General features: G+C 45.1%; 1 protein-coding gene across 1 annotated transcript in view; it reads right to left on the bottom strand.

The window, feature by feature from the left end:
* The window catches only part of LOC112229071 (peripheral-type benzodiazepine receptor-associated protein 1), a 257,664-nt gene that overhangs the window by 17,698 nt on the left and 215,396 nt on the right, over window positions 1-24,570 (bottom strand). The window contains 8 exon segments of the mRNA XM_042309192.1: window positions 323-394; window positions 633-745; window positions 4,428-4,475; window positions 5,334-5,402; window positions 8,034-8,202; window positions 8,870-9,012; window positions 16,441-16,543; window positions 21,434-21,574. Coding sequence (XP_042165126.1) covers window positions 323-394; window positions 633-745; window positions 4,428-4,475; window positions 5,334-5,402; window positions 8,034-8,202; window positions 8,870-9,012; window positions 16,441-16,543; window positions 21,434-21,574 — 858 coding nt within the window.

Below are 24,570 nucleotides of genomic sequence, written 5' to 3'. Positions count from 1 at the left end.
CGTCCTCGTCATTCACATGGTCACGTTTTTAAGGTGTTTAAACAGTTAAACATTTTTTACAGTCTTCTCAGAGTGTTTGTTTGCACATGAGACAGACACACAGAGAGAGACAGAGAGAGACAGAGAGAGACAGAGAGAGAGAGAGACACACAGAGAGAGAGAGAGAGAGACAGAGAGAGAGAGACAGACACAGAGAGAGAGAGAGACAGAGAGAGAGAGACAGACACAGAGAGAGAGAGAGAGAGACAGAGAGAGAGAGAGACACACAGAGAGAGAGAGAGAGACACAGAGACACAGACAGACAGATACCAGATACACTTACATAGAAGAACCCATCATCGTCCATGTCACCAAACACATAGATGATATCCCCGGCACCAAAGGTCAGCTCAACCTGCAGATGGCCATAGAGAAGACCATGATAACAATAGAACTTTATCTTTCCCAAAATGGAGTAACATCAACTGGTAAGGCCTGATTGGTACGAGACTTGTTTCCATTGTCCAGTACAGACAATAGAACAGAGCTCCAACTTGACTGTCTAGTGAATCGGAAACACGTCTTTTTACTGTCTGTTTTTAATATATAACTATAACACAAGCCTTTGTTACAGGGAACAGCATGACGCTCACCTCGATGTCAGCGTTGGGAGAGCTCTCTCGAGGGTCGTAATCAAAGATGGCCTTCATCCTGCGAGGACCGGTGTCTGCCGGGTTTGCCGTGGCGACATCAGATTGGCTGGGATCTGTCAATCAAACACAGAAATACAGAGTCAGATTTCTGACCATTTTTTGAGTGGAACATCTTGTTCATTTTAATTTCCATGCAGTAAATAATAACTCATGCAGCACACCGGGAGAACCGAGAGTACAAGATGAACAACAGCAGAGGCTGGCTTTGAGGATGTTTTTGGACCTTTTCTTTGCAGTCCTTCAGGATGGTGAGGGTCACATAAAAGAGTCAAACCAGTTTAGTCTGTTGTCACTCAGTTTAGTCTGTTTTCACTCAGTTCAGTCTGTTTTCACTCAGTTCAGTCTGTTTTCACTCAGTTCAGTCTGTTTTCACTCAGTTCAGTCTGAGTGAATACAACAGTTGGAGACTTAACCGTGAAATGCTTTCTTAAGAGCCCTTCCCAACGATGCAGAGTGAAGAATAAAAAATAAATATAACACGAGGAACAAAATACACAAGAATGGAGTAATAGAGGGAGCACCAGTACCAGATCAATGTGGAGCTATATACAGGAAGTACCAGATCAATGTGGAGCTATATACAGGGAGCACCAGTACCAGATCAATATGGAGCTATATACAGGAAGTACCAGATCAATGTGGAGCTATATACAGGAAGTACCAGATCAATGTGGAGCGATAAACAGGAAGTACCAGAACAATGCGGAGCTATGTACAGGTTAGTACCAGTACCAGATCAATGTGGAGCTATATACAGGAAGTATCAGATCAATGTGGAGCTATATACAGGGAGCACCAGTACCAGATCAATGTGGAGCTATATACAGGAAGTACCAGATCAATGTGGGGCTATATACAGGGAGCACCAGATCAATGTGGAGCTATATACAGGAAGTACCAGATCAATGTGGAGCTATATACAGGGAGCACCAGATCAATGTGGAGCTATATACAGGTTAGTACCAGATAAATGTGGAGCTATATACAGGTTAGTACCAGATCAATGTGGAGCTATATACAGGAAGTACCAGATGAATGTGGAGCTATATAAAGGAAGTATCAGATCAATGTGGAGCTATATACAGGAAGTACCAGATCAATGTGGAGCTATATACAGGAAGTAGCAGATCAATGTGGAGCTATATACAGGAAGTACCAGATCAATGTGGAGCTATATACAGGAAGTACCAGATCAATGTGGAGCTGTATACAGGAAGTACCAGATCAATGTGGAGCTATATACAGGAAGCACCAGTACCAGATCAATATGGAGCTATATACAGGAAGTACCAGATCAATGTGGAGCTATACACAGGAAGTACCAGATCAATGTGGAGCTATATACAGGAAGTACCTGTACCAGATCAATGTGGAGCTACATACAGGAAGTACCAGATCAATGTGGAGCTATATACAGGAAGTACCAGAACAATGTGGAGCTATATACAGGGAGCACCAGATCAATGTGGAGCTATATACAGGGTGTACCAGTACCAGATCAATGTGGAGCAATATACAGGGAGTACCAGTACCAGATCAACGTGGAGCTATATTCAGGTTAGTACCAGATCAATGTGGAGCTATATACAGGGAGTACCAGATCAATGTGGAGCTATATATAGGGAGCACCAGATCAATGTGGAGCTCTATACAGGTTAGTACCAGATCAATGTGGAGCTATATACAGGTTAGTACCAGATCAATGTGGAGCTATATACAGGAAGTACCAGATCAATGTGGAGCTATATACAGGAAGTACCAGATCAATGTGGAGCTATATACAGGGAGTATCAGTCCCAGATCAATGTGGAGCTATATACAGGAAGTACCAGATAAATGTGCAGCTATATACAGGAAGTACCAGTACCAGCTCAATGTGCAGCTATATGCAGGAAGTACCAGTACCAGATCAATGTGGAGCTATATACAGGGAGTATCAGCACCATATCAATGTGCAGCTATATACAGGGAGTATCAGATCAATGTGGAGATATATACAGGAAGTACCATATAAATGTGGAGCTATATACAGGGAGTATCAGATCAATGTGGAGATATATACAGGGAGTACCAGCACCAGATCAATGTGCAGCTATATACAGGAAGTACCAGTACCAGCTCAATGTGCAGCTATATACAGGAAGTACCAGATCAATGTGCAGCTATATACAGGAAGTACCAGATCAATGTGCAGCTATATACAGGGAGTAGCAGTAGTAGATCAATGTGCAGGAGAAAGAGGTATTTGAGGTAGATATGTACATGAAGACAGGGTAAAGTGACTAGACATCAGGATAGATAATAATAAGGTATTTGAGGTAGATATGTACATGAAGACAGGGTAAAGTGACTAGACATCAGGATAGATAATAATAAGGTATTAGAGGTAGATATGTACATGAAGGCAGGGTAAAGTGACTAGACATCAGGATAGATAATAATAAGGTATTTGAGGTAGATATGTACATGAAGGCAGGGTAAAGTGACTAGACATCAGGATAGATAATAATAAGGTATTTGAGGTAGATATGTACATGAAGGCAGGGTAAAGTGACTAGGCATCAGGATAGATAATAATAATAAAAACAGATTAGCAGCAGTATATGATGAGTTTAAAAGTGTGTTGTGTGTGCATATGTAGTGTATGTGAATGTGTAAGTGAGTATGTGAAAGTGAAAGTGTGTGTGTGTATGTGAAAGTGTGTGTGTGCATGTGTGTGTGTTTTTGACTGTGTGTGTCTGTGAAAGTGTAAGTGTGTGTGTGTGTTTGAGTGTGCGTGTAAGTGTGTATGTGAAAGTGTGTGTGTGTGTGTGTGCGTTTGAGTGTGCGTGTGTATATGAAAGTGTGTGTGTGCGTTTGAGTGTGCGTGTATGTGAAATTGTAAGTGTGTATGTGAAATTGTAAGTGTGTATGTGAAAGTGTTTGTGTGTGTGTGTGTGTGTGTGTTTGAGTGTCACTATAACTGTCAGTGCAAAACAAGAAGAGACTTGAGAGTTCATGTTGTGATGATGTCCCTTAGGACATCACATGACACAACATCAGGAGGAAGAGGACATCATCATCACCAGCACTGTTATCAACAGGCAAGCAGACAGTCCTTGGTGGCAGCAGGATGAGGTTAATTCATGTCAGCCCGTTAGAATGACGCAGCAAGTCAGAGACAGATTTAGAGAGGTCGCATGTTGATGATGTCATGGGTATCTAGTATAACACATGCAGGTTTCCAGTGGAGACTTGAGAAGTTAGAGAAAGGTCTAGAGAGCCAGTGTAACGTCTAGAGAGCCGGTGTAAGTCTAGAGAGCCAGTGTAACGTCTAGAGAGCCGGTGTAACGTCTAGAGAGCCAGTGTAACGTCTAGAGAGCCGGTGTAACGTCTAGAGAGCCAGTGTAACGTCTAGAGAGCCGGTGTAACGTCTAGAGAGCCAGTGTAACGTCTAGAGAGCCAGTGTAACGTCTAGAGAGCCGGTGTAACGTCTAGAGAGCCAGTGTAACGTCTAGAGAGCCGGTGTAACGTCTAGAGAGCCAGTGTAACGTCTAGAGAGCCGGTGTAACGTCTAGAGAGCCGGTGTAACGTCTAGAGAGCCGGTGTAACGACGATGTCATGCGTATCTTTTCTAATACATGCAGGTTTCCAGTGGACACTAGAGCAGGCAAGGGGGGCAGAGAGAGAGAGAGAGAGAGAGAGAGAGAGAGAGAGAGAGAGAGAGAGAGAGAGACTAACGGATATGTTACAAACCTTGACTGGAGGAGTCTAAGCTATCTTCCCACAGCGCAGCAGCCTCCACTGGAAGAGCAGATGGGTATGGGAGTGAGGTTGGGTGGGGACAGAGGAGCAGGTTAAATGGAGCATTTCACCCTGGTCCTCCTGGTTCGGACACACTCAGTAGTACAATCAAACTAAATGTAGAAACCCAAGCCAACCCTAGAGAGAGCAGCCCGAGGCCAGACCTTATATTATACAGTCACACAGGAGACAGACATAAGGAGATCAGAGGGGATGCTGAAGGAAGAGGGAACTGCACTGAAACTAGAGCAATTTGTATATTCAAAACGCTATAACCAGGAACTGCATCACTCTAAGTTTTAGGCCTCCTACATCTTAGTCTAAGGAAGATCATTATAATGTTGATGTTGAATACTGTGAATCCACAGATCATTATAGTGATAATGTTATAATATTGAATACTGTGAATCCACAGTTCATTATAATGTAAATATTGAAGTGTGAATCCACAGATCATGATCATGTTTTGGATATTGAATAGTGTGAATCCACAGATCATTATAATGTTTTTGATATTGAACAGTGTGAATCCACAGATCATGATAATGTTTTGGATATTGAATAGTATGAATCCACAGATCATGATAATGTTTTTGACATTGAACAGTGTGAATCCACAGATCACGATAATGTTTTGGATATTGAATAGTGTGAATCCACAGATCATGATAATGTTTTGGATATTGAACAGTGTGAATCCACAGATCATGATAATGTTTTGGATATTGAACAGTGTGAATCCACAGATCCCCTCTGATCATAGTGATAGAGAGGAATCAAAGGAGGAGTGGGAAAGAGGGAAGGAGAAAGGAGAGAGAGAGAGAGAGACAGCCAATCAGCAGCGACAGCGAGACACACCTTTCTTGGATCGTCTCGGTTTCGGCGGTGGGACAGGGCGACGCGGAAGCTGTGCATGTGAGCGAGTGCCTTTATGGAAAAAAAAAAAAAAGGAAAACCAAATTTGAAACCAAAAAGAAAAAACACAGACAGACAGAGACGCCAGAACCATGAAGAAGCAGACCAGACAAGAGACAGAATGAGTTTGAAGCCTGTAAAAAGCCATTTTATAAACCAACCAATAGTAAATAACCAGCGAACAGAACACAGGAAGTGGAAGTGAAAGGGTTAAACCATCCGAAGAGATCCTTTGGGGGGAAATAGAAGCATGAAATAGAGACATATTGTTTTGTCAGCTTTCTCTAGTTGGCTGGGTGGTTAATGCTGTGTGTGTGTGTGTGTGTTTTTTTTGTGTGTGTGTTTGTGCACGTGTTTGGGTCCATAGCATCTAGCCACCCCCCCCAACAGCTTATCCCACTAACTTATGCTTCTGGCAATTCTTTGAAATGAGTCACATGACAAGGAGTCGATGAACAACCCATAAGCTCAAGCTAGGATGGTTATCCTAAAACAGTCAGCAAACACAAACATCCAAGTGCAATTAAAGACGAACCATGAAAGCATAGAAAGCAGCTCATAGGAGTGAGATTTCTTTGGTTTACTTTTTCATTTAATCAAATAGCACAAATCTTACTCGGGACTTGAGTAATTTAAAGTGAGAACTCATGAACAGCAAAGAGATCATGAGTTAAATGTGTGTTTTCCATTAACCAAGATGCAGCTGTTGTTCTATCACTTCTGAAGAATTCCTCCAACAACAAAAATGTTTTTTTTAAATATTTGACATTCTTCAAAGTAGCCACCCCTTTTCCTTGATGACAGATTTGCACACTCTTGCAATTCTCTCAACCAGCTTCATGTCACCTGGAATGAATTTCAATTAACAGGTGTTCCTTGTTAAAAGTGGAATTTCTTTCCTTCTTAATGCGTTTGAGCCAATCAGTTGTGTTGTGACAAGGTAGGGTAGGTATACAGAAGATAGCCCTTTTTAGTAAAAGAACAAGTCCATATTATGGCAATAACAGCTCAAATAAGCAAAGAGAAACGACAGTCCATCATTACTTTAAGACATGAAGGTCAGTCAATACAGAACATTTCAATAACTTTTAAAGTTTCTTCAAGTGCAGTCGCAAAAACCATCAAGCGCAATGATGAAACTGGCTCTCATGAGGACCGCTACAGGAAAGGAAGACCCAGAGTTACCTCTGCTGCAGAGGTTAAATTCATTAGAGATACCAGCCTCAGATTGCAGCCCAAATAAATACTTCAGTGTTCAAGTAACAGACACATCTCAACATCAACTGTTCACCCCAGTATCTCTACTTGCACATCGTCATCTGCACATCTTACAGTGTTAACGCTAAATTGTAATTATTTTGCCTCTATGGCCTATTTATTGCCTTACCTCCTTACTCTTCTACATTTGCACACACTTTTCTATTGTGTTATTGACTGTACGTTTGTTTATGTGTAACTCTGTGTTGTTGTTTTTGTCGCACTGCTTTGCTTTATCTTGACCAGGTCGCAGTTGTAAATGAGAACTTGTTCTAAACTGGCCTACCTGGTTAAATAAAAAATAAAAATGATCTTTTCAGAGGAGACTGCATGAGTCAGGCCTTCATGGTCGAATTGCTGCAAAGAAACCACTACTAAAGGACACCAATAATAAGAAGAGACTTGTTTGGGCCAAGAAAACACAGGCAATGGAAATCTGTCCTTTGGTCTGATTGGTCCAAATTTGAGTTTTTTTGTTTCAAATGCAGTGTCTTTGTGAAAGATGCAGAGTAGGTGAGTGGATGATCTCGGCATGTGTGGTTCCCACCCGTGAATCATGGAGGAGGAGGTGTGATGGTGCTTTGTTGGTAACACTGTCAGTGATTTGATTAGAATCACACTTAATCAGCATGGCTACCACAGCATTCTGCAGCGATACGCCATCCCATCTGGTTTGCGCTTAGTGGGACTAGCATTTGTTTTTCAACAGGACAATGACCCACCACACCACCAGGTTGTGTAAGGGCTATTTGACCAAGAAGGAGAGTGATGGAGTGCTGCATCAGATGACCTGGGCTCCACAATCACCCGACCACAACCCAATTGAGATGTTTTGGGATGAGCTGGACCGCAGAGTGAAGGAAAAGCAGCCAACTAGTGCTCAGCATATGTGGGAACTCCTCCACTGTTGGAAAAACGTGTGCAACGCTGTCACCAAAGCAAAGGGTGACTACATCGAAGAATCTAAAATATAGAATATATTTGGATTTGTTTAACACTTTTTTGGTTACTACATGATTCCATACAATATGTGTTATTTCATAGTTTTGATGTCTTCACTAAATGGGGATTTCGTGAAACAAACACCACAAAGAACATACCCACACCTGTTGAAAGACCTCAGTTCGTACACATTCTAAGGTGATGCGTACAGGCTGACAACATCAAGACAAAACCATAGAGCTGACAGCAAACAGAAAGCACTATACAAATACAACGTACTTGACTGATTCATTGTTTGATTACATGGACGACGTGTTACTTGGATCAGGCCCTGTTTAATAGGCCCTTGTGGGATGAACCCAGTTGGCATTGGATGTTGATATGATTGACAGCTGTAAAACCATTTGATGATTGGACGGTGTTATGACTGACAGCTATGCCTACCTATCTTCTCCATGGTTGTTGCGGTAGACAGGAAGCCCTGCTGCAGGAGTGTCTCTCTGGTCTCCTCGTCCTCCACCTGAATCTCTGACACCATGTTACATGGCACGTAACCATGACGACCGCTCGACTCGCCGCGGTAGAATCCATCCGAGTCTTTGTCTCCGTAGATCTGGAGGAGGATGGGGGGAAAACGAAACAACATGGCGACTGTTAGGTTGTGTTATTGTCTGACTACCTCATTTATAGAAGAGAGATAACATGGAGAAACGTTTCCACTATTATTTTCATTTTTTTAAACATATTTTTCTACTTTTCACCCTTTTTTATCCCCAATTTCGTGATATCCAATTGGTAGTTACAGTCTTGTCCCATCGCTGCAACTCTCATACGGACTTGGGCGAGGCAAAGGTCGAAAGCCACGCATCCTCCGAAACACGACCCTACCAAGCCGCTCTGCTTCTTGACACACTGCTCGCTTAACCCAGAAGCCAGCTGTGCCAATGTGTAGGACGAAACACCGTAAAGCTGGCAACCGAAGTCAGCTTGCATGCGCCCAGCCAGCCACAAGGAGGCGCTAGAGTGCGATGGAACAAGGACATTCCGGCTGGCCAAACCCTCCCTGTAACCCGGCCGACGATGGGCCAATTGTGCGCCGCCTCATGGGTTTCCCGGTCTCGGCCGGCTGCGACACAGCCTGGTATTGAACCCGGGTCTGTAGTGACGCCTCAAGCTCATGTGCCACTCAGGAGGCCACAACCAATAATTATTGACAGATCGGATGAGTGTCTAACATAGTTCCAGGAATATCATTGGGATTATTCTGGCAGGTTCCATACCTTGATGATTTGTCCCTCTCTGAAGGGCAGTTCTTCCTCAGCAGCGTCGGGGTTGGGAGACATGTTGACCGGGTCGTAGGGGAACAGAGCCACAAAGATACGAACCTCATTGTCTCCTATAGGCCATGAATGATCCATGCTCTCTGCACGCAAACACACAAACAGAACTCACATTATTTGGAGCACCCCCCGCTCTGCTGTGTAATGGCGTGGTAGAGCTCACCCCCCTCTCCGCTGTGTAATGGTGTGGTAGAGCCCACCCCCCTCTCTGCTGTGTAATGGCGTGGTCCGGGCTCACCCCCCTCTCTGCTGTGTAATGGCGTGGTCCGGGCGTGTACATAAGGGAGGTAATCAAGCTAATGCCCTGAGCCTGAGCCAGTGGGGCCTAAGCTGCTTCAGAAAGAAATGTGCGTATGTCTATGATCCCGGGAAGAGAGGAAGAGAGGGAAAGGAGGAAGAGGGGGAAGAGGGGGGAGGGGAGGGAGAGGAGGAGGGGAGGGGAGAGGAGGAGGGGTGTGGAAGAGGAGGAGGGGTAAGAGAGGAAAGGAGGAAGAGGGGGAAGAGAGGGAAAGGAGGAAGAGGGGAGAGGGAGGAGGAGGGGGAGAAGGAGGGGGGAAGAAGGAGGGGGAAAGAGGAGGAGGGGGAAAGAGGAGGCGGGGGGAAAGAGGAGGCGGGGGGGAGAGGAGGAAGGGGGAAAGGGGGAAGAAAGGAAAGGAGGGAGAGAGGAAGAGGGGAAAACAGAAACACAGAGCATGGCCCCCTTCACTCGCTAACTCTTAGAAAAATAATCTCTGGATGTGCTTATACAATAACAGCAACAACACAGAGCTGTCTGTCTATGTGATGTAGTAACCATGATGACTGATTACCTGGTCTGACCACAGGGCTGTCTGTCTATATAATGTAGTAACCATGGTGACTGATTACCTAGTCTGACCACAGGGCTGTCTGTGTGCTGTAGTAATCATGGTGACTGATTACCTAGACCTACATGTGAACTGTTGTAGTGGACTAGGGATTAATCTGCTCCAATGAGACCAGGTTCTATCTCATTAGGGGAAGATCAGTCCACCTGTATGTAGCAACAGTCAGGCTACAGCAGAGCCCAGCTGACAGGGAGAAAAAGACTATGTTTATATCGTCTGTACATCGGCTTCCCTGATCCCTCTGTAGTCTTTCTGGCGTACGTGAACAGTGTCCTGTGTACCCATCTGCATGTTATTTGTTCTTTCACCTACTGCTAAGAAAAGCTGAACTATAATACTAAAATATACGCTTGCTTTATCGACTTCCAAAAAGCATTTGATTATATTTGGCAAACAGGACTGTTCTACAAAGTTATTGAAAGTGGTGTAGCGGGTAAAACATATGACATAATTAAATCCATGTATACTGGCAATACGTGCAGCATTACAATTGGTCAAAAAATAACAGAATTCTTTAACCAGGGGCGGGGCCTTCGCCAGGGTTGCAATCTGAGCACTGCACTCTTCAATTTACATTAATGAATTGGACACTATTCTAGAAAAATCCTCAGCCCCTGATGTTAGTCTCCACAATTCAGAAGTTAAATACCTACTCTTTGCAGATGACCTATGCCTGCTGTCACCCACAGCACATGGCCTACAGCAGAGCCAGGACCTGCTAGAGCAGTACTGCCAGACCTGGGCCCTGGCAGTAAACCCCCACAGCACATGGCCTACAGCAGAGCCTGGACCTGCTAGAGCAGTACTGCCAGACCTGGGCCCTGGCAGTAAACCCCAGAAAGACTAAAATAATGATTTTCCAGAGAAGATCCAGATCTCAGGGAATTAGACCAAAGTTCTCAATTGGTACAAAATATATAGAGTACTGCACACACTACAATTACTTTAAAAATAAGCTCAACTGGACACCTTAATGAGGCAGTGAATGAACAGAGAGAGAAAGCACGCAGGGCATTCTACGCCATTAAAAAGCACATTCAAGTTGAAATACCTATTAAAATTTGGCTAAAACTAATTGAATGTGTCATATGAACCAACTGCACTTTATGGCAGTGAGGTGTGGGGTCCACTTGCAAAACAAGATTTCACCAAATGGGACAAACACCCCATTGAAACCCTGCATGCAGAGTTCTGTAAGATTCTCCTACATGTCCAGAGGAAAACTACAAACAATGTGTGCAGGGCAGAATTAGGCCAATATCCACTAATAATAAAAACTCAAAAAAGAGCAATTAAGTTTTGGAAACATCTAAAATACAGTGACCCTCCTCTCATATCATTACCAAGCCCTGCAATGCCAAGAGCTGAGCAAAGAAAAGAGTCCCCTCATCCAGCTGGTCCTGGGTCTGAGTTCACTAACCTGTTCTACTAACACACTGAAGCCTCAGGACCAGAACATCCATCCAATCAGGATAAACCAAATTACAACACAGTCAAAACAAAACCACATTGCTTATTGGGAAACACAAGCACAAACACAAGAGCAAAATGCAGTGCTATCTGGCCCTAAATCGACAGTACACCGTGGCTAAATATTTGACGATTGTTACTGATCAAAACCATGACAAGGTTTTATTTTTTTATTTAACCTTTATTTAACCAGGCAAGTCAGTTAAGAACAAATTCTTATTTTCAATGACGGCCTAGGAACAGTGGGTTAACTGCCTGTTCAGGGGCAGAACGACAGATTTGTACCTTGCCAGCTCGGGGGTTTGAACTCGCAACCTTCCAGTACTTCTGGTTACTAGTCCAACACTCTAACCACTAGGCTACCCTGCCGCCCCAGGCTCTACAGGCTCAGTGAGCACAGCCTTGCCATTGAGAAGGGTAGACACAGGAAAACCTGGCTCCCTGTAGAGGAAAGGAACGTGTCAAAAATATAAAACAATTAGAGTGTCATTTTCCCAAATTTGAAACCCTCATTCAAGGTTTCAAAGACCTCTCTGATGAGGATAGACTACACGTCCTGTTGGGGGAGGACGCAGAGAGCTGTGGGTTGGCAGCGCACTACATTGCTGCCTGCCATAAGTTGAGGGACAGTGTCTGACAGACCAATCAACCTGCACATGTCCTCTACTGTATGCTTATTGTTGTTGTTGAATGTATAGTTATTTTGACACTTGGTTATTGTTGTTACTGTTGTCCCGTTGACAATATTGATTCTCATTTTTATATTGAAAATTTCCAAAATAAGCTTTGGCCACATGCACATTGTTACGTCATGCCAATAAAGCAAATTAAATTGAATTGAGAGGGAGAAAGAGAGAGAGAGACAGACAAAGAGAGAAAGAGAGAGAGAGAGGGAGGGAGAGAGAGAGAGAGAGAGAGGGAGAGAGGGAGAGGGAGAGGGAGAGAGGGAGAGAGAGAGAGAGAGAGAGAGAGAGAGAGATATGTATGACCATATTTCCCTCAGATTACACAGATCCACAAAGAATTCGAAAACAAATCCAATTTTGATAAACTCCCATATCTACTGGGTGAAATTCCACAGTGTGCCATCACAGCAGCAAGATTTGTGACCTGTTGCCACGAGAAAAGGGCAACCAGTGAAGAACAAACACCATTGTAAATATAACCCATATTTATGCTTATTTATTTTATCTTGTGTCCTTTAACCATTTGTACATTGTTAAAACACTGTATATATATATATATATATATATATATATATAATGACATTTGTATGTAATGTCTTTATTGTTTTGAAACTTCTGTATGTGTAATGTTTACTGTTAATTTTTATTGTTTATTTCGCTTTTGTATATTATCTACCTCACTTGCTTTGGCAATGTTAACACATGTTTCCCATGCCAATAAAGCCCTTGAATTGATATGAATGAGATAGAGATAGAGAGAGAGAGAGAGAGAAAGAGAGAGAGACAGAGAGAGAGAGAGACAGAGAAACAGAGAGAGCGAGAGAGACAGAGAGAGCGAGAGAGCGAGAGAGAGAGCGAGAGAGACAGAGAGAGAGAGAAAAGACAGAGAGAGAGAGAGACAGAGAGAGAGAGAGAGAGAGAGACAGAGACAGAGAGAGAGAGACAGAGACAGAGAGAGAGAGAGACAGAGAGACAGAGAGAGCAAGAGAGACAGAGAGAGCGAGAGAGCAAGAGAGAGAGAGCGAGAGAGACAGAGAGAGAGAGAGAGAGAGAGAGAGACAGAGAGAGCGAGAGACAGAGAGAGAGAGAGAGAGAGACAGACTCTTGGCTCTTGGCAGTAGTACTGTAGACTACTTTATCACTGACCTCAACCCAGAGTGTCTCAGAGCGTTCACAGTCAGCCCACTGACACCCCTATCAGACCACAGCAAAATCACAGTCTACTTAAACAGAGCAATACTCAATCATGAGGCATCAAAGCCAAAGGAACTGAGTAACAATAAGAAATGCTATAGATGGAAGGAATGCAGTTTGGAAACCTACCAAAAAACAATTAGGCAACAACAAATTCAATCACTTTTAGACAATTTCCTGGGTAAAACGTTCCACTGTAATAGTGAAGGTGTAAACTTGGCAGTAGAAAATCTTAACAGTATATTTGACCTCTCAGCTTCCCTATCAAATCTAAAAATCTCAAATAGAAAACCGAAGAAAATTAACAATAATGACAAATGGTTTGATGAAGAATGCAAAAATCTAAGAAAGAAATTGAGAAACCTGTCCAACCAAAAACATAGAGACCCGGAAAACCTGAGTCTACGCCTTCACTATGGTGAATCACTAAAACAATACAGAAATACACTACGGAAAAGAAGGAACAGCATGTCAGAAATCAGCTCAATGCAATTGAAGAATCCATAGACTCTAACCACTTCTGGGAAAATTGGAAAACACTAAACAAACAACAACACGAAGAATTATCTATCCAAAATGGAGATGTATGGGTAAACCACTTCTCCAATCTTTTTGGCTCTATAACAAAGAATAAAGAGCAAAAACATATACATGATCAAATACAGATCTTAGAATCAACTATTAAAGACTACCAGAACCCACTGGATTCTCCAATTACATTGAATGAGTTACAGGACAAAATAAAAACCCTCCAACCCAAAAAGGCCTGTGGTGTTGATGGTATCCTCAATGAAATGATCAAATATACAGACAACAAATTCCAATTGGCTATACTAAAACTCTTTAACATCATACTTAGCTCTGGCATCTTCCCCAATATTTGGAACCAAGGACTGATCACCCCAATCCACAAAAGTGGAGACAAATTTGACCCCAATAACTACCGTGGAATATGTGTCAACAGTAACCTTGGGAAAATCCTCTGCATTATTATTAACAGCAGACTCGTACATTTCCTCAATGAAAACAATGTACTGAGCAAATGTCAAATTGGCTTTTTACCAAATTACCGTACAACAGACCATGTATTCACCCTGCACACCCTAATTGACAACCAAACAAACCAAAACAAAGGCAAAGTCTTCTCATGCTTTGTTGATTTCAAAAAGCCTTCGACTCAATCTGGCATGAGGGTCTGCTATACAAACTGATGGAAAGTGGTGTTGGGGGTAAAACATACGACATTATAAAATCCATGTACACAAACAACAAGTGTGCGGTTAAAATTGGCAAAAACACACACATTTCTTCACACAGGGTCGTGGGGTTAGACAGGGATGCAGCTTAAGCCCCACCCTCTTCAACATATATATCAACGAATTGGCGCGGGCACTAGAAGAGTCTGCAGCACCCGGCCTCCCCCTGCTAGAATCCGAAGTCAAATGTCTGCTGTTTGCTGATGATCTGGTGCTTCTGTCACCAACCAAGGAGGGCCTACAGCAGCACCTAGATCTTATGCACAGATTCTGTCAGACCTGGGCCCTGACAGTAAATCTCAGTAAGACCAAAATAATGGTGTTCCAAAAAAGGTCCAGTCACCAGGACCACAAATACAAATTCCATCTAGACACTGTTGCCCTAGAGCACACAAAAAACTATACATACCTTGGCCTAAACATCAGCACCACAGGTAACTTCCACAAAGCTGTGAACGATCTGAGAGACAAGGCAAGAAGGGCATTCTATGCCACCAAAAGAAACATACATTTCAACATACCAATTAGGATTTGGCAAAAAATACTTGAATCAGTCATAAAGCCCATTGCCCTTTATGGTTGTGAGGTCTGGGGTCCGCTCACCAACCAAGACTTCACAAAATGGGACAAACACCAAATTGAGACTCTGCACGCAGAATTCTGCAAAAATATCCTCCGTGTACAACGTAGAACACCAAATAATGCATGCAGAGCAGAATTAGGCCGATACCCACTAATTATCAAAATCCAGAAAAGAGCTGTTAAATTCTACAACCACCTAAAAGGAAGCGATTCACAAACCTTCCATAACAAAGCCATCACTGCCCACAAAATGAGGTGGAAACTGAGCTGCACTTCCTAACCTCCTGCCCAATGTATAACCATATTAGAGAGACATATTTCCCTCAGATTACACAGATCCACAAAGAATTCGAAAACAAATCCAATTTTGAAAAACTCCCATATCTACTGGGTGAAATTCCACAGTGTGCCATCACAGCAGCAAGATTTGTGACCTGTTGCCACGAGAAAAGGGCAACCAGTGAAGAACAAACACCATTGTAAATACACCCATATTTATGCTTATTTATTTTATCTTGTGTCCTTTAACCATTTGTACATTGTTAAAACACTGTATATATATATATAATATGACATTTGTAATGTCTTTACTGTTTTGAAACTTCTGTATGTGTAATGTTTACTGTTAATTTTTGTTGTTTTTCACTTTATATATTCACTTTGTATGTTGTCTACCTCACTTGCTTTGGCAATGTTAACACATGTTTCCCATGCCAATAAAGCCCTTGAATTGAATTGAATTGAATTGAATTGAATTGACAGAGAGAGCGAGAGACAGAGAGAGAGAGAGAGAGACAGAGAGAGTGAGAGACACAGAGAGAGAGAGACAGAGAGAGAGACAGAGAGAGAGAGAGAGAGAGAGAGAGAGAGAGAGAGAGAGAGAGAGACAGAGAGAGAGAGAGAGACAGAGAGAGACAGAGAGAGAGAGAGAGAGAGAGAGACAGAGAGAGAGAGAGAGAGACAGAGAGAGAGAGAGAGAGAGAGAGAGAGAGAGAGAGACAGAGAGAGAGAGAGAGAGAGACAGAGAGAGAGAGAGACAGAGAGAGAGAGAGAGACAGAGAGAGAGAGAGAGCGAGAGAGAGAGAGAGAGAGCAGAGAGAGAGAGAGAGAGAGAGACAGAGAGAGACAGAGAGAGGGAGAGAGACAGAGAGAGAGAGACAGAGAGAGAGAGAGCAAGAGAGACAGAGAGAGCAAGAGAGACAGAGAGAGCGAGAGAGACAGAGAGAGCGAGAGAGACAGAGAGAGACAGAGAGACAGAGAGAGACAGAGAGAGCGAGAGAGACAGAGAGAGCGAGAGAGACAGAGAGAGACAGAGACAGAGAGAGAGACAGAGAGAGAGAGAGAGAGACAGAGAGAGACAGAGAGAGAGAGAGAGAGAGAGAGAGAGAGAGAGAGAGACAGAGAGAGAGAGAGATAGAGAGAGGGGGGGGTGTGAAGAGGAGGAATTCGATTCTGACCTTTGAGCTGATGTATGACCTCTGACCTGGTCAGTTTAGGAGATAGTCCAGGCTGTCCGCTCCACCCAGCACCAGCCTCCATCGACAGGTTTCTGCCAGACTCCTGGTCAACACACACACAAACAAACAAACAAACACACACACAAACAAACACACACACACACAAACACACAAATACACACACACAGAGCGAGACTGTCAGTCAGAGAGAAAGACAGACAGCAGATGATTGTACAATAGTGCAGGGTTAGAGACACGAGTTGTATAGGATAAGAACCAGGTGGTTGTGCAGGTTGAATGAGTCTGGAGAAACGGATAGTGCAGACAGTCAGTCAGACAGACAGACGCTAGGTGGCTAGGACATCAGTTACAGGTGACCTGACAACGACACAGGCGCCGGTCGAAGACAGGGAATCCAGAGGGAATACAGCCACAGGATACAACGAGTGACAACACACCCATTCTGCTGCAGTAGCTGCGATGGCCTGGAGGGCAGGCTTTCCCCGGAGCAGAGGCCGGGGTTCAGGCTGTACCCCCTCCACCCACCACTCAGAGCTCATCTGGTCTACCACCACCTCCCCTCGTTCCCCGGGGTCGTAGGTCAACGGCTCCTCCTCGTCTGTCCCGTACTCAAGGTCGATTTCTGTTACCGAGCCCACCGGGGAATTGACCTTCCGGACGGTCTTGCTGACCGGGTGGGAGCCCGGACCCGGTGTGTGTCCGGTGGCCTGGGTCGTAAACGCAGCGACCGCCATCTGACTCCGTAGCAAGGCTTCTCGTCTGAGCCGGTCCCCCAGTCCGCCTACCAAGGCCATCGTCCCCGCCTTACTCCCTCCCCCACCGTGGTGGGCCTTCTGGGTGGCCCGGGGAACCCAAACATCCCTACTGCCCCCGGTGTCCAGCAGCCCCTCCTCAGGGTGGCTGATGCTGTCTACTGTGTCTGTGTAGTGGACCCTGTTCTGGGCCCGAAAAACAGCACCACCACTGTGTCTCGGTGAAGGCTCTTTGGCTTCGGGTCTGCTGCTGTGGTGGTGGTGGTGCTGGTGGTGGTGGGGCTGAGGTTGGTGTCTGGGGCTGTGGTAGTGGGGATCATCAGGATGGTGGCTGGGCCCGGCTTGGGACTGCCTTCGGTGGCGACGGTGACTATAGTCCTCGTCGACACTGTTATCCTCTTCATCGGTGACCTCTGGGATGCTGAACAAGTGCTCGTTGTGGTGATGATGACCCTGCTGATGGTAGTGGTAGGCCTGAGTCTGGGCCTGAGGAGGAAGCTTCAGGATCTTCTCCACAATCTCCTCGTCACTGTCCGGCACCTCCCACTGGTCTGGCTACAGGGGTCATGGGTCAAGGGTCATCGAGGAGGAGGTGTAACAGGTTGAAGGTACGAAGGTTGGATGAGGTAGGAGGTCAGAAAGGAACAGTGGAGAGAGTGAGGGTGGAGTGGAGAGAGTGAGGGTGGAGTGGCGGACAGGACAGGGTGACAGTGAAGAGAGTGAGGGTGGAGTGGTGGGCAGGACAGGGAGACAGTGAAGAGAGTGAGGGTGGAGTGGTGGGCAGGACAGGGAGACAGTGAAGATAGTGAGGGTGGAGTGGAGAGAGTGAGGGTGGAGGGAGAGAGTGAGGGTGGTGGGGAGAGAGTGAGGGTGGAGGGCGGACAGGGGTGACAGACAGTGAAGATAGTGAGGGTGGAGTGGTGGGCAGGACAGGGAGACAGTGAAGAGAGTGAGGGTGGAGTGGTGGGCAGGACAGGGAGACAGTGAAGAGAGTGAGGGTGGAGGGTGGGCAGGACAGGAGACAGTGAAGAGAGAGGGTGGAGGGGTGGGCAGGACAGGAGACAGTGAAGAGAGTGAGGGTGGAGGGTGGGCAGGACAGGGAGACAGTGAAGATAGTGAGGGTGGAGTGGTGGGCAGGACAGGGAGACAGTGAAGATAGTGAGGGTGGAGTGGTGGGCAGGACAGGGAGACAGTGAAGAGAGTGAGGGTGGAGTGGTGGGCAGGACAGGGAGACAGTGAAGAGAGTGAGGGTGGAGTAGGGGCAGGACAGGGAGACAGTGAAGAGAGTGAGGGTGGAGTGGTGGGCAGGACAGGGAGACAGTGAAGAGAGTGAGGGTGGAGGGGTGGGCAGGACAGGGAGATGTGAAGAGAGTGAGGGTGGAGGGGTGGGCAGGACAGGGAGACAGTGAAGAGAGTGAGGGTGGAGGGGTGGGCAGGACAGGGAGACAGTGAAGAGAGTGAGGGTGGAGTGGAGAGAGTGAGGGTGGAGTGGAGAGAGTGAGGGTGGAGTGGAGAGAGTGAGGGTGGAGGGGTGGGCAGGACAGGACAGGGTGAAAAGAAAATGAATCAAAACGGTGAGTGAATTCAAGAGTGAAAGAGAAAAAACAAAACAAACAAACAAACAAACAAACAAACATAACCAAAACAGAGGCTGTCCTCCACAGCCTGATCAGGTGTGTGTGTTATGGTGTGTGTGTGTGTTATGGTGTGTGTTATGGTGTGTGTGTTATGGTGTGTGTTATGGTGTGTGTGTGTGTGTTATGGTGTGTGTGTGTGTGGTGTGTGTGTGTGTGTGTGTGTTATGGTGTGTGTGTGTGTTATGGTGTGTGTGTGTGTTTATGGTGTGTGTGTGTGTGTTATGGTGTGTGTGTGTGTGTTATGGTGTGTGTTATGGTGTGTGTTTATGGTGTGTGTGTTATGGTGTGTGTGTGTGTGTTTATGGTGTGTGTGTGTGTTATGGTGTGTGTGTGTGTGTTATGGTGTGTGTCTGTGTTATGGTGTGTGTGTGTGTTATGGTGTGTGTGTGTGTTATGGTGTGTGTGTGTGTTATGGTGTGTGTGTGTTATGGTGTGTGTGTGTTATGGTGTGTGTGTGTGTTATGGTGTGTGTGTGTTATGGTGTCTGTGGCGTGTGTGTTATGGTGTGTATGGTGTGTGTTATGGTGTGTGTGTGTTATGGTGTGTGTGTGTGTTATGGTGTGTGTGTGTTATGGTGTGTGTGTGTTATGGTGTGTGTGTTTATGGTGTGTGTGTGTTATGGTGTGTGTGTGTGTTATGGTGTGTGTGTGTTATGGTGTGTTTGTGTGTTATGGTGTGTTTGTGTGTTATGGTGTGTGTGTGTGTTATGGTGTGTGTGTGTTATGGTGTGTGTGTGTTATGGTGTGTGTGTTTTATGGTGTGTGTGTTTTATGGTGTGTGTGTGTTATGGTGTGTGTGTGTTATGGTGTGTGTGTGTTATGGTGTGTGTGTTATGGTGTGTGTGTGTTATGGTGTGTGTGTGTTATGGTGTGTGTGTTTTATGGTGTGTGTGTGTTATGGTGTGTGTGTGTTTTGGTGTGTGTGTGTTTATGGTGTGTGTGTGTTATGGTGTGTGTGTGTTATGGTGTGTGTGTTTTATGGTGTGTGTGTGTTATGGTGTGTGTGTGTGTTATGGTGTGTGTGTGTTATGGTGTGTGTGTGTTATGGTGTGTGTGTGTTATGGTGTGTGTGTGTTATGGTGTGTGTGTGTTATGGTGTGTGTGTGTTATGGTGTGTGTGTGTGTGTGTGTGTTATGGTGTGTGTGTGTTTTAGTGTGTGTGTGTTATGGTGTGTGTGTGTTATGGTGTGTGTGTGTTATGGTGTGTGTGTTTTATGGTGTGTGTGTGTTATGGTGTGTGTGTGTTATGGTGTGTGTGTGTTATGGTGTGTGTGTGTTATGGTGTGTGTGTGTTATGGTGTGTGTGTTTATGGTGTGTGTGTGTTATGGTGTGTGTGTGTTATGGTGTGTGTGTGTTATGGTGTGTGTTATGGTGTGTGTGTGTTATGGTGTGTGTGTGTGTTTATGGTGTGTGTGTGTTATAGTGTGTGTGTGTTATGGTGTGTGTGTGTTATGGTGTGTGTGTGTTATGGTGTGTGTGTGTTATGGTGTGTGTGTGTTATGGTGTGTGTGTGTTATGGTGTGTGTGTGTTATAGTGTGTGTGTGTTATGTGTGTGTGTGTTATGGTGTGTGTGTGTTATGGTGTGTGTGTGTTATGGTGTGTGTGTGTTATGGTGTGTGTGTGTTATGGTGTGTGTGTGTTATGGTGTGTGTGTGTTATGGTGTGTGTGTGTTATGGTGTGTGTGTGTTATGGTGTGTGTGTGTTATGGTGTGTGTGTGTTATGGTGTGTGTGTGTTATGGTGTGTGTGTGTTATGGTGTGTGTGTGTTATGGTGTGTGTGTGTTATGGTGTGTGTGTGTTATGGTGTGTGTGTGTGTGTGTGTGTGTGGTGTGTTATGGTGTGTGTGTGTGTTATGGTGTGTGTGTGTGTTATGGTGTGTGTGTGTTATGGTGTGTGTGTGTGTTATGGTGTGTGTGTGTTATGGTGTGTGTGTGTGTTATGGTGTGTGTGTGTTATGGTGTGTGTGTGTTATGGTGTGTGTGTGTTATGGTGTGTGTGTGTGTTATGGTTATGTGTGTGTGTTATGTGTTATGTGTGTGTGTGTTTATGGTGTGTGTGTGTTATGGTGTGTGTGTGTGTTATGGTGTGTGTGTGTGTTATGGTGTGTGTGTGTTATAGTGTGTGTGTGTTATGGTGTGTGTGTGTTATGGTGTGTGTGTGTTATGGTGTGTGTGTGTGTTATGGTGTGTGTGTGTTATGGTGTGTGTGTGTTATGGTGTGTGTGTGTTATGGTGTGTGTGTGTTATGGTGTGTGTGTGTGTTATGGTGTGTGTGTGTGTTATGGTGTGTGTGTGTTATGGTGTGTGTGTGTTATGGTGTGTGTGTGTTTATGGTGTGTGTGTGTTATGGTGTGTGTGTGTGTTATGGTGTGTGTGTGTGTTATGGTGTGTGTGTGTGTTATGGTGTGTGTGTGTTATGGTGTGTGTGTGTTATGGTGTGTGTGTGTGTTATGGTGTGTGTGTGTTATGGTGTGTGTGTGTGTTATGGTGTGTGTGTGTTATGGTGTGTGTGTGTGTTATGGTGTGTGTGTGTTATGGTGTGTGTGTGTTATGGTGTGTGTGTGTTATGGTGACTGTTTACCCTGTTGGCTCCGGTGGTGTACCCCCGGGCCAGGGCGGATCCAGGGGGGTCAGAGTAGAGGTCATCCTCCTCTTCCTCCAGGATATCAGACAGGTCAGATCCCCTACTGCTCTCTGGCTCCACCGGACCGGCGGTATACCGCTGAACCACAGGACAGAACCACACAGCACAACACACTTACAGACCGGTAGTATACCGCTGAACCACAGGACAGAACCACACAGCACAACACACTTACAGACCGTGGAATAACCAATGATGTCTTAGCCAATATCTTAGCCAATATCTAACTCAGACAAAATCTACAAATCTACATTTAGAGTCGATATTATTTTAGTGCTATTAACAGGTAGGTGCCAATAAAAGTGGAACATTAATTTATTAGGTACATTTGCGCTAAATTGTACTATGAGCGCTGGTATATCTTGATATCCTGCCTCTATCCTCAATGCTTCCTGGTCTGAAGCACCCTGTTGATACATAAGAGATAATGATCCTAAGGCTTTTCCTAGAGCTAGGGCAGTAACTGATTAATCTAAACAAGAGATAATGATCCCAAGGCTTTTCCTAGAGCTAGGGCAGTAACTGGTTAATCTAAACAAGAGTGTGGGTGATGTTGGCACTTTTCAACCTGTGTGTGAGGGCATGACCACTGATCTCTCTCTCTAAGAGTTTCTACCTGAGCCGGCATTATCCAAATCATCAGAGGATTAAAACACAGTTAGTACTAGCCAATGTGAGGGGAACATAGGGACGATAAAGATTACTTCAGAGGTGTCTGCTGTAGCTTGCAGATTGTATCTTCCCAGGAAACTGGCCATGACATTTAAAAGGTATTTGGTAATTTGTCCTATTCATTGTTGATGTAAACCCCAAAATGTTTTGCATGTCAGCAATCAAGTTTTCAAGATACAGTATATAACTTTCAATATACAGAAATACAGCCGGTATTATGCATTTTGTATCATGTGATGTAAAACATAATACCGGCTCTATTTCTGTATTTTGAAAGTTTTTTATCTTGAAAACTTGATTGCTGACATGCAAAACATTTTTGGGGACCACATCAACAATGGACTAATGAAACAAATTCAAAGAAGCACAGGTCAGTACTAACTAACTAATTAACTAATTAACTAATTAATTAACTACTGTGCATTTGGAATGTATTCAGACCCTTTGACGTTTTCCACATTTATTTTACAGCCTTAATTCTAAAATGGATTCAATCAAATAAAATCTACACACAATAACTCATAATGAAAAAGCAAAAACAGTTGTTTAGAATTTCAGCAAAATTTGTTCAAATTAAAAACAGAAATACCTTATTCAGACCCTTTGCTATGAAATTGAGCTCAGGTGCACCTTGTTTCCATTGATCATCCTTGAGATGTTTCTACAACATGATTGGAGTCCACCTGTGGTAAATTCAATTGATTGGACATGATTTGGAAAGGCAACACACCTGTCTATATAAGGTCCCAGAGTTGACAGTGCGTGTCAGAGCAAAAACAAAACCATGAGGTCAAAGAAATTGTCCATAGAGCTCCAAGACAGGATTGTGTCCATGAACAGATCTGTGGAAGTTTACCAGAAAATGTCTGCAGCATTGAAGGTTCCCAAGAACACAGTGGTCTCCATTATTCTTAAATGGAATAAGTTTGGAACCACCAAGACTCTTCCTAGAGCTGGCCGCCTGGCCAAAATGAGCAATCAGGGGAGAAGGGCCTTGGTCAGGGAGGTGACTAAGAACCTGATGGTCATTCTGAGAGAGCTCCAGAGTTCTTCTGTGGAGATGGGAGAACCTTCCAGAAGGACAACCATCTCTGCAGCCCTCCACCAATCAGGCCTTTATGTTAGAGTGGCCAGATGGAAGCCACTCCTCAGTAAAAAGGCACATGACAGCCTGCTTGGAGTTTTCCAAAAGGCACCGAAAGACTCTCAGACAATGAGAAACGAGATTTCCTGGTCTGATGAAACCGAGATTGAACTCTTTTTGCTTTTTCTTTATGGGGTATTGTGTGTAAATTAATGAGGAAAAAATGTAAGGTGGCCTGAATACTTTCCAAATGCACTGTACCTACCTACCTACCTACCTACCTACCTACCTACCTACCTACCTACCTACAGTACCTGCCTGCCTGCCCACCCCTGCCTACAGTACCTGCCTGCAGTGCCCACCTGCCCACCTGCCCACAGTGCCACCTGCCCCCACAGTGCCTGCCTGCCTGCCTGCAGTACCTGCCTGCCTGCCTACCTGCCTGCCTGCCTAGTACACCTACCTAGACCTACCTGCCCCCCACAGTACCTACCTACCTGCCTGCCCACAGTACCTGCCTACCCCTGCCTGCCTACCCACAGTACCCACCTACCCCCATGCCTACAGCACCTACCTACCTACAGTACCCACCTGCCCCCCCTGCCTGCCTGCACCCACCTACATACCCACCTGCAGTACCTACCTACCCACACACTACCCACACTACCTACCTACCGTCCCTCCATACCTACCTACCCCACAGTATCTACAGTACCCCTGCATACCCACCTACCTACTACCTAGTACCTACCTACCTACATACCCACAGTACCCCCACAGTACCTACCTACACTACCCACCCTACCTACCGTCCTCCATACCTGCCTGCCTGCCTACCTACCTACCCCACAGTACCTACCTGCACTGCCTGCCTGCCTCCCTCCACCTACCTACCTACCTACCTACCTACAGTACCTACCTACCCAGTACCCACCCCACCTACCCACAGCAGTACCTACCCTACCTACAGTACCTACCTACCTACCTGTACCCACCTGCCTGCAGTACCCACCTGCAGTACCTACAGTACCTACCTACATACCCACAGTACCCTACCTACCTACACTACCTACCAACCTACCGTCCCCTCCATACCTACCTACCTACCTACCTACCCACCTACCTACCTACCCCCCACAGTACCCACCTGCAGTACCCTACCTACCTACAGTACCTACCTACCTACCTACAGTACCTACATACCCACAGTACCTACCCACCTACCTGCCCACCCCTGCCCCTGCCTGCCTGCCGTCCCTCCATACCCTGCCTGCCCCACCCTACCTACCTACCTACAGTACCTACCCTACCTACCTAG

This window comes from Oncorhynchus tshawytscha, linkage group LG30 (assembly GCF_018296145.1).
Source record: "Oncorhynchus tshawytscha isolate Ot180627B linkage group LG30, Otsh_v2.0, whole genome shotgun sequence".
NCBI lineage: Eukaryota > Metazoa > Chordata > Actinopteri > Salmoniformes > Salmonidae > Oncorhynchus > Oncorhynchus tshawytscha.
Note: the sequence above shows the minus strand (reverse complement) of the source record. Positions and strands in the feature narration are given on the sequence as shown.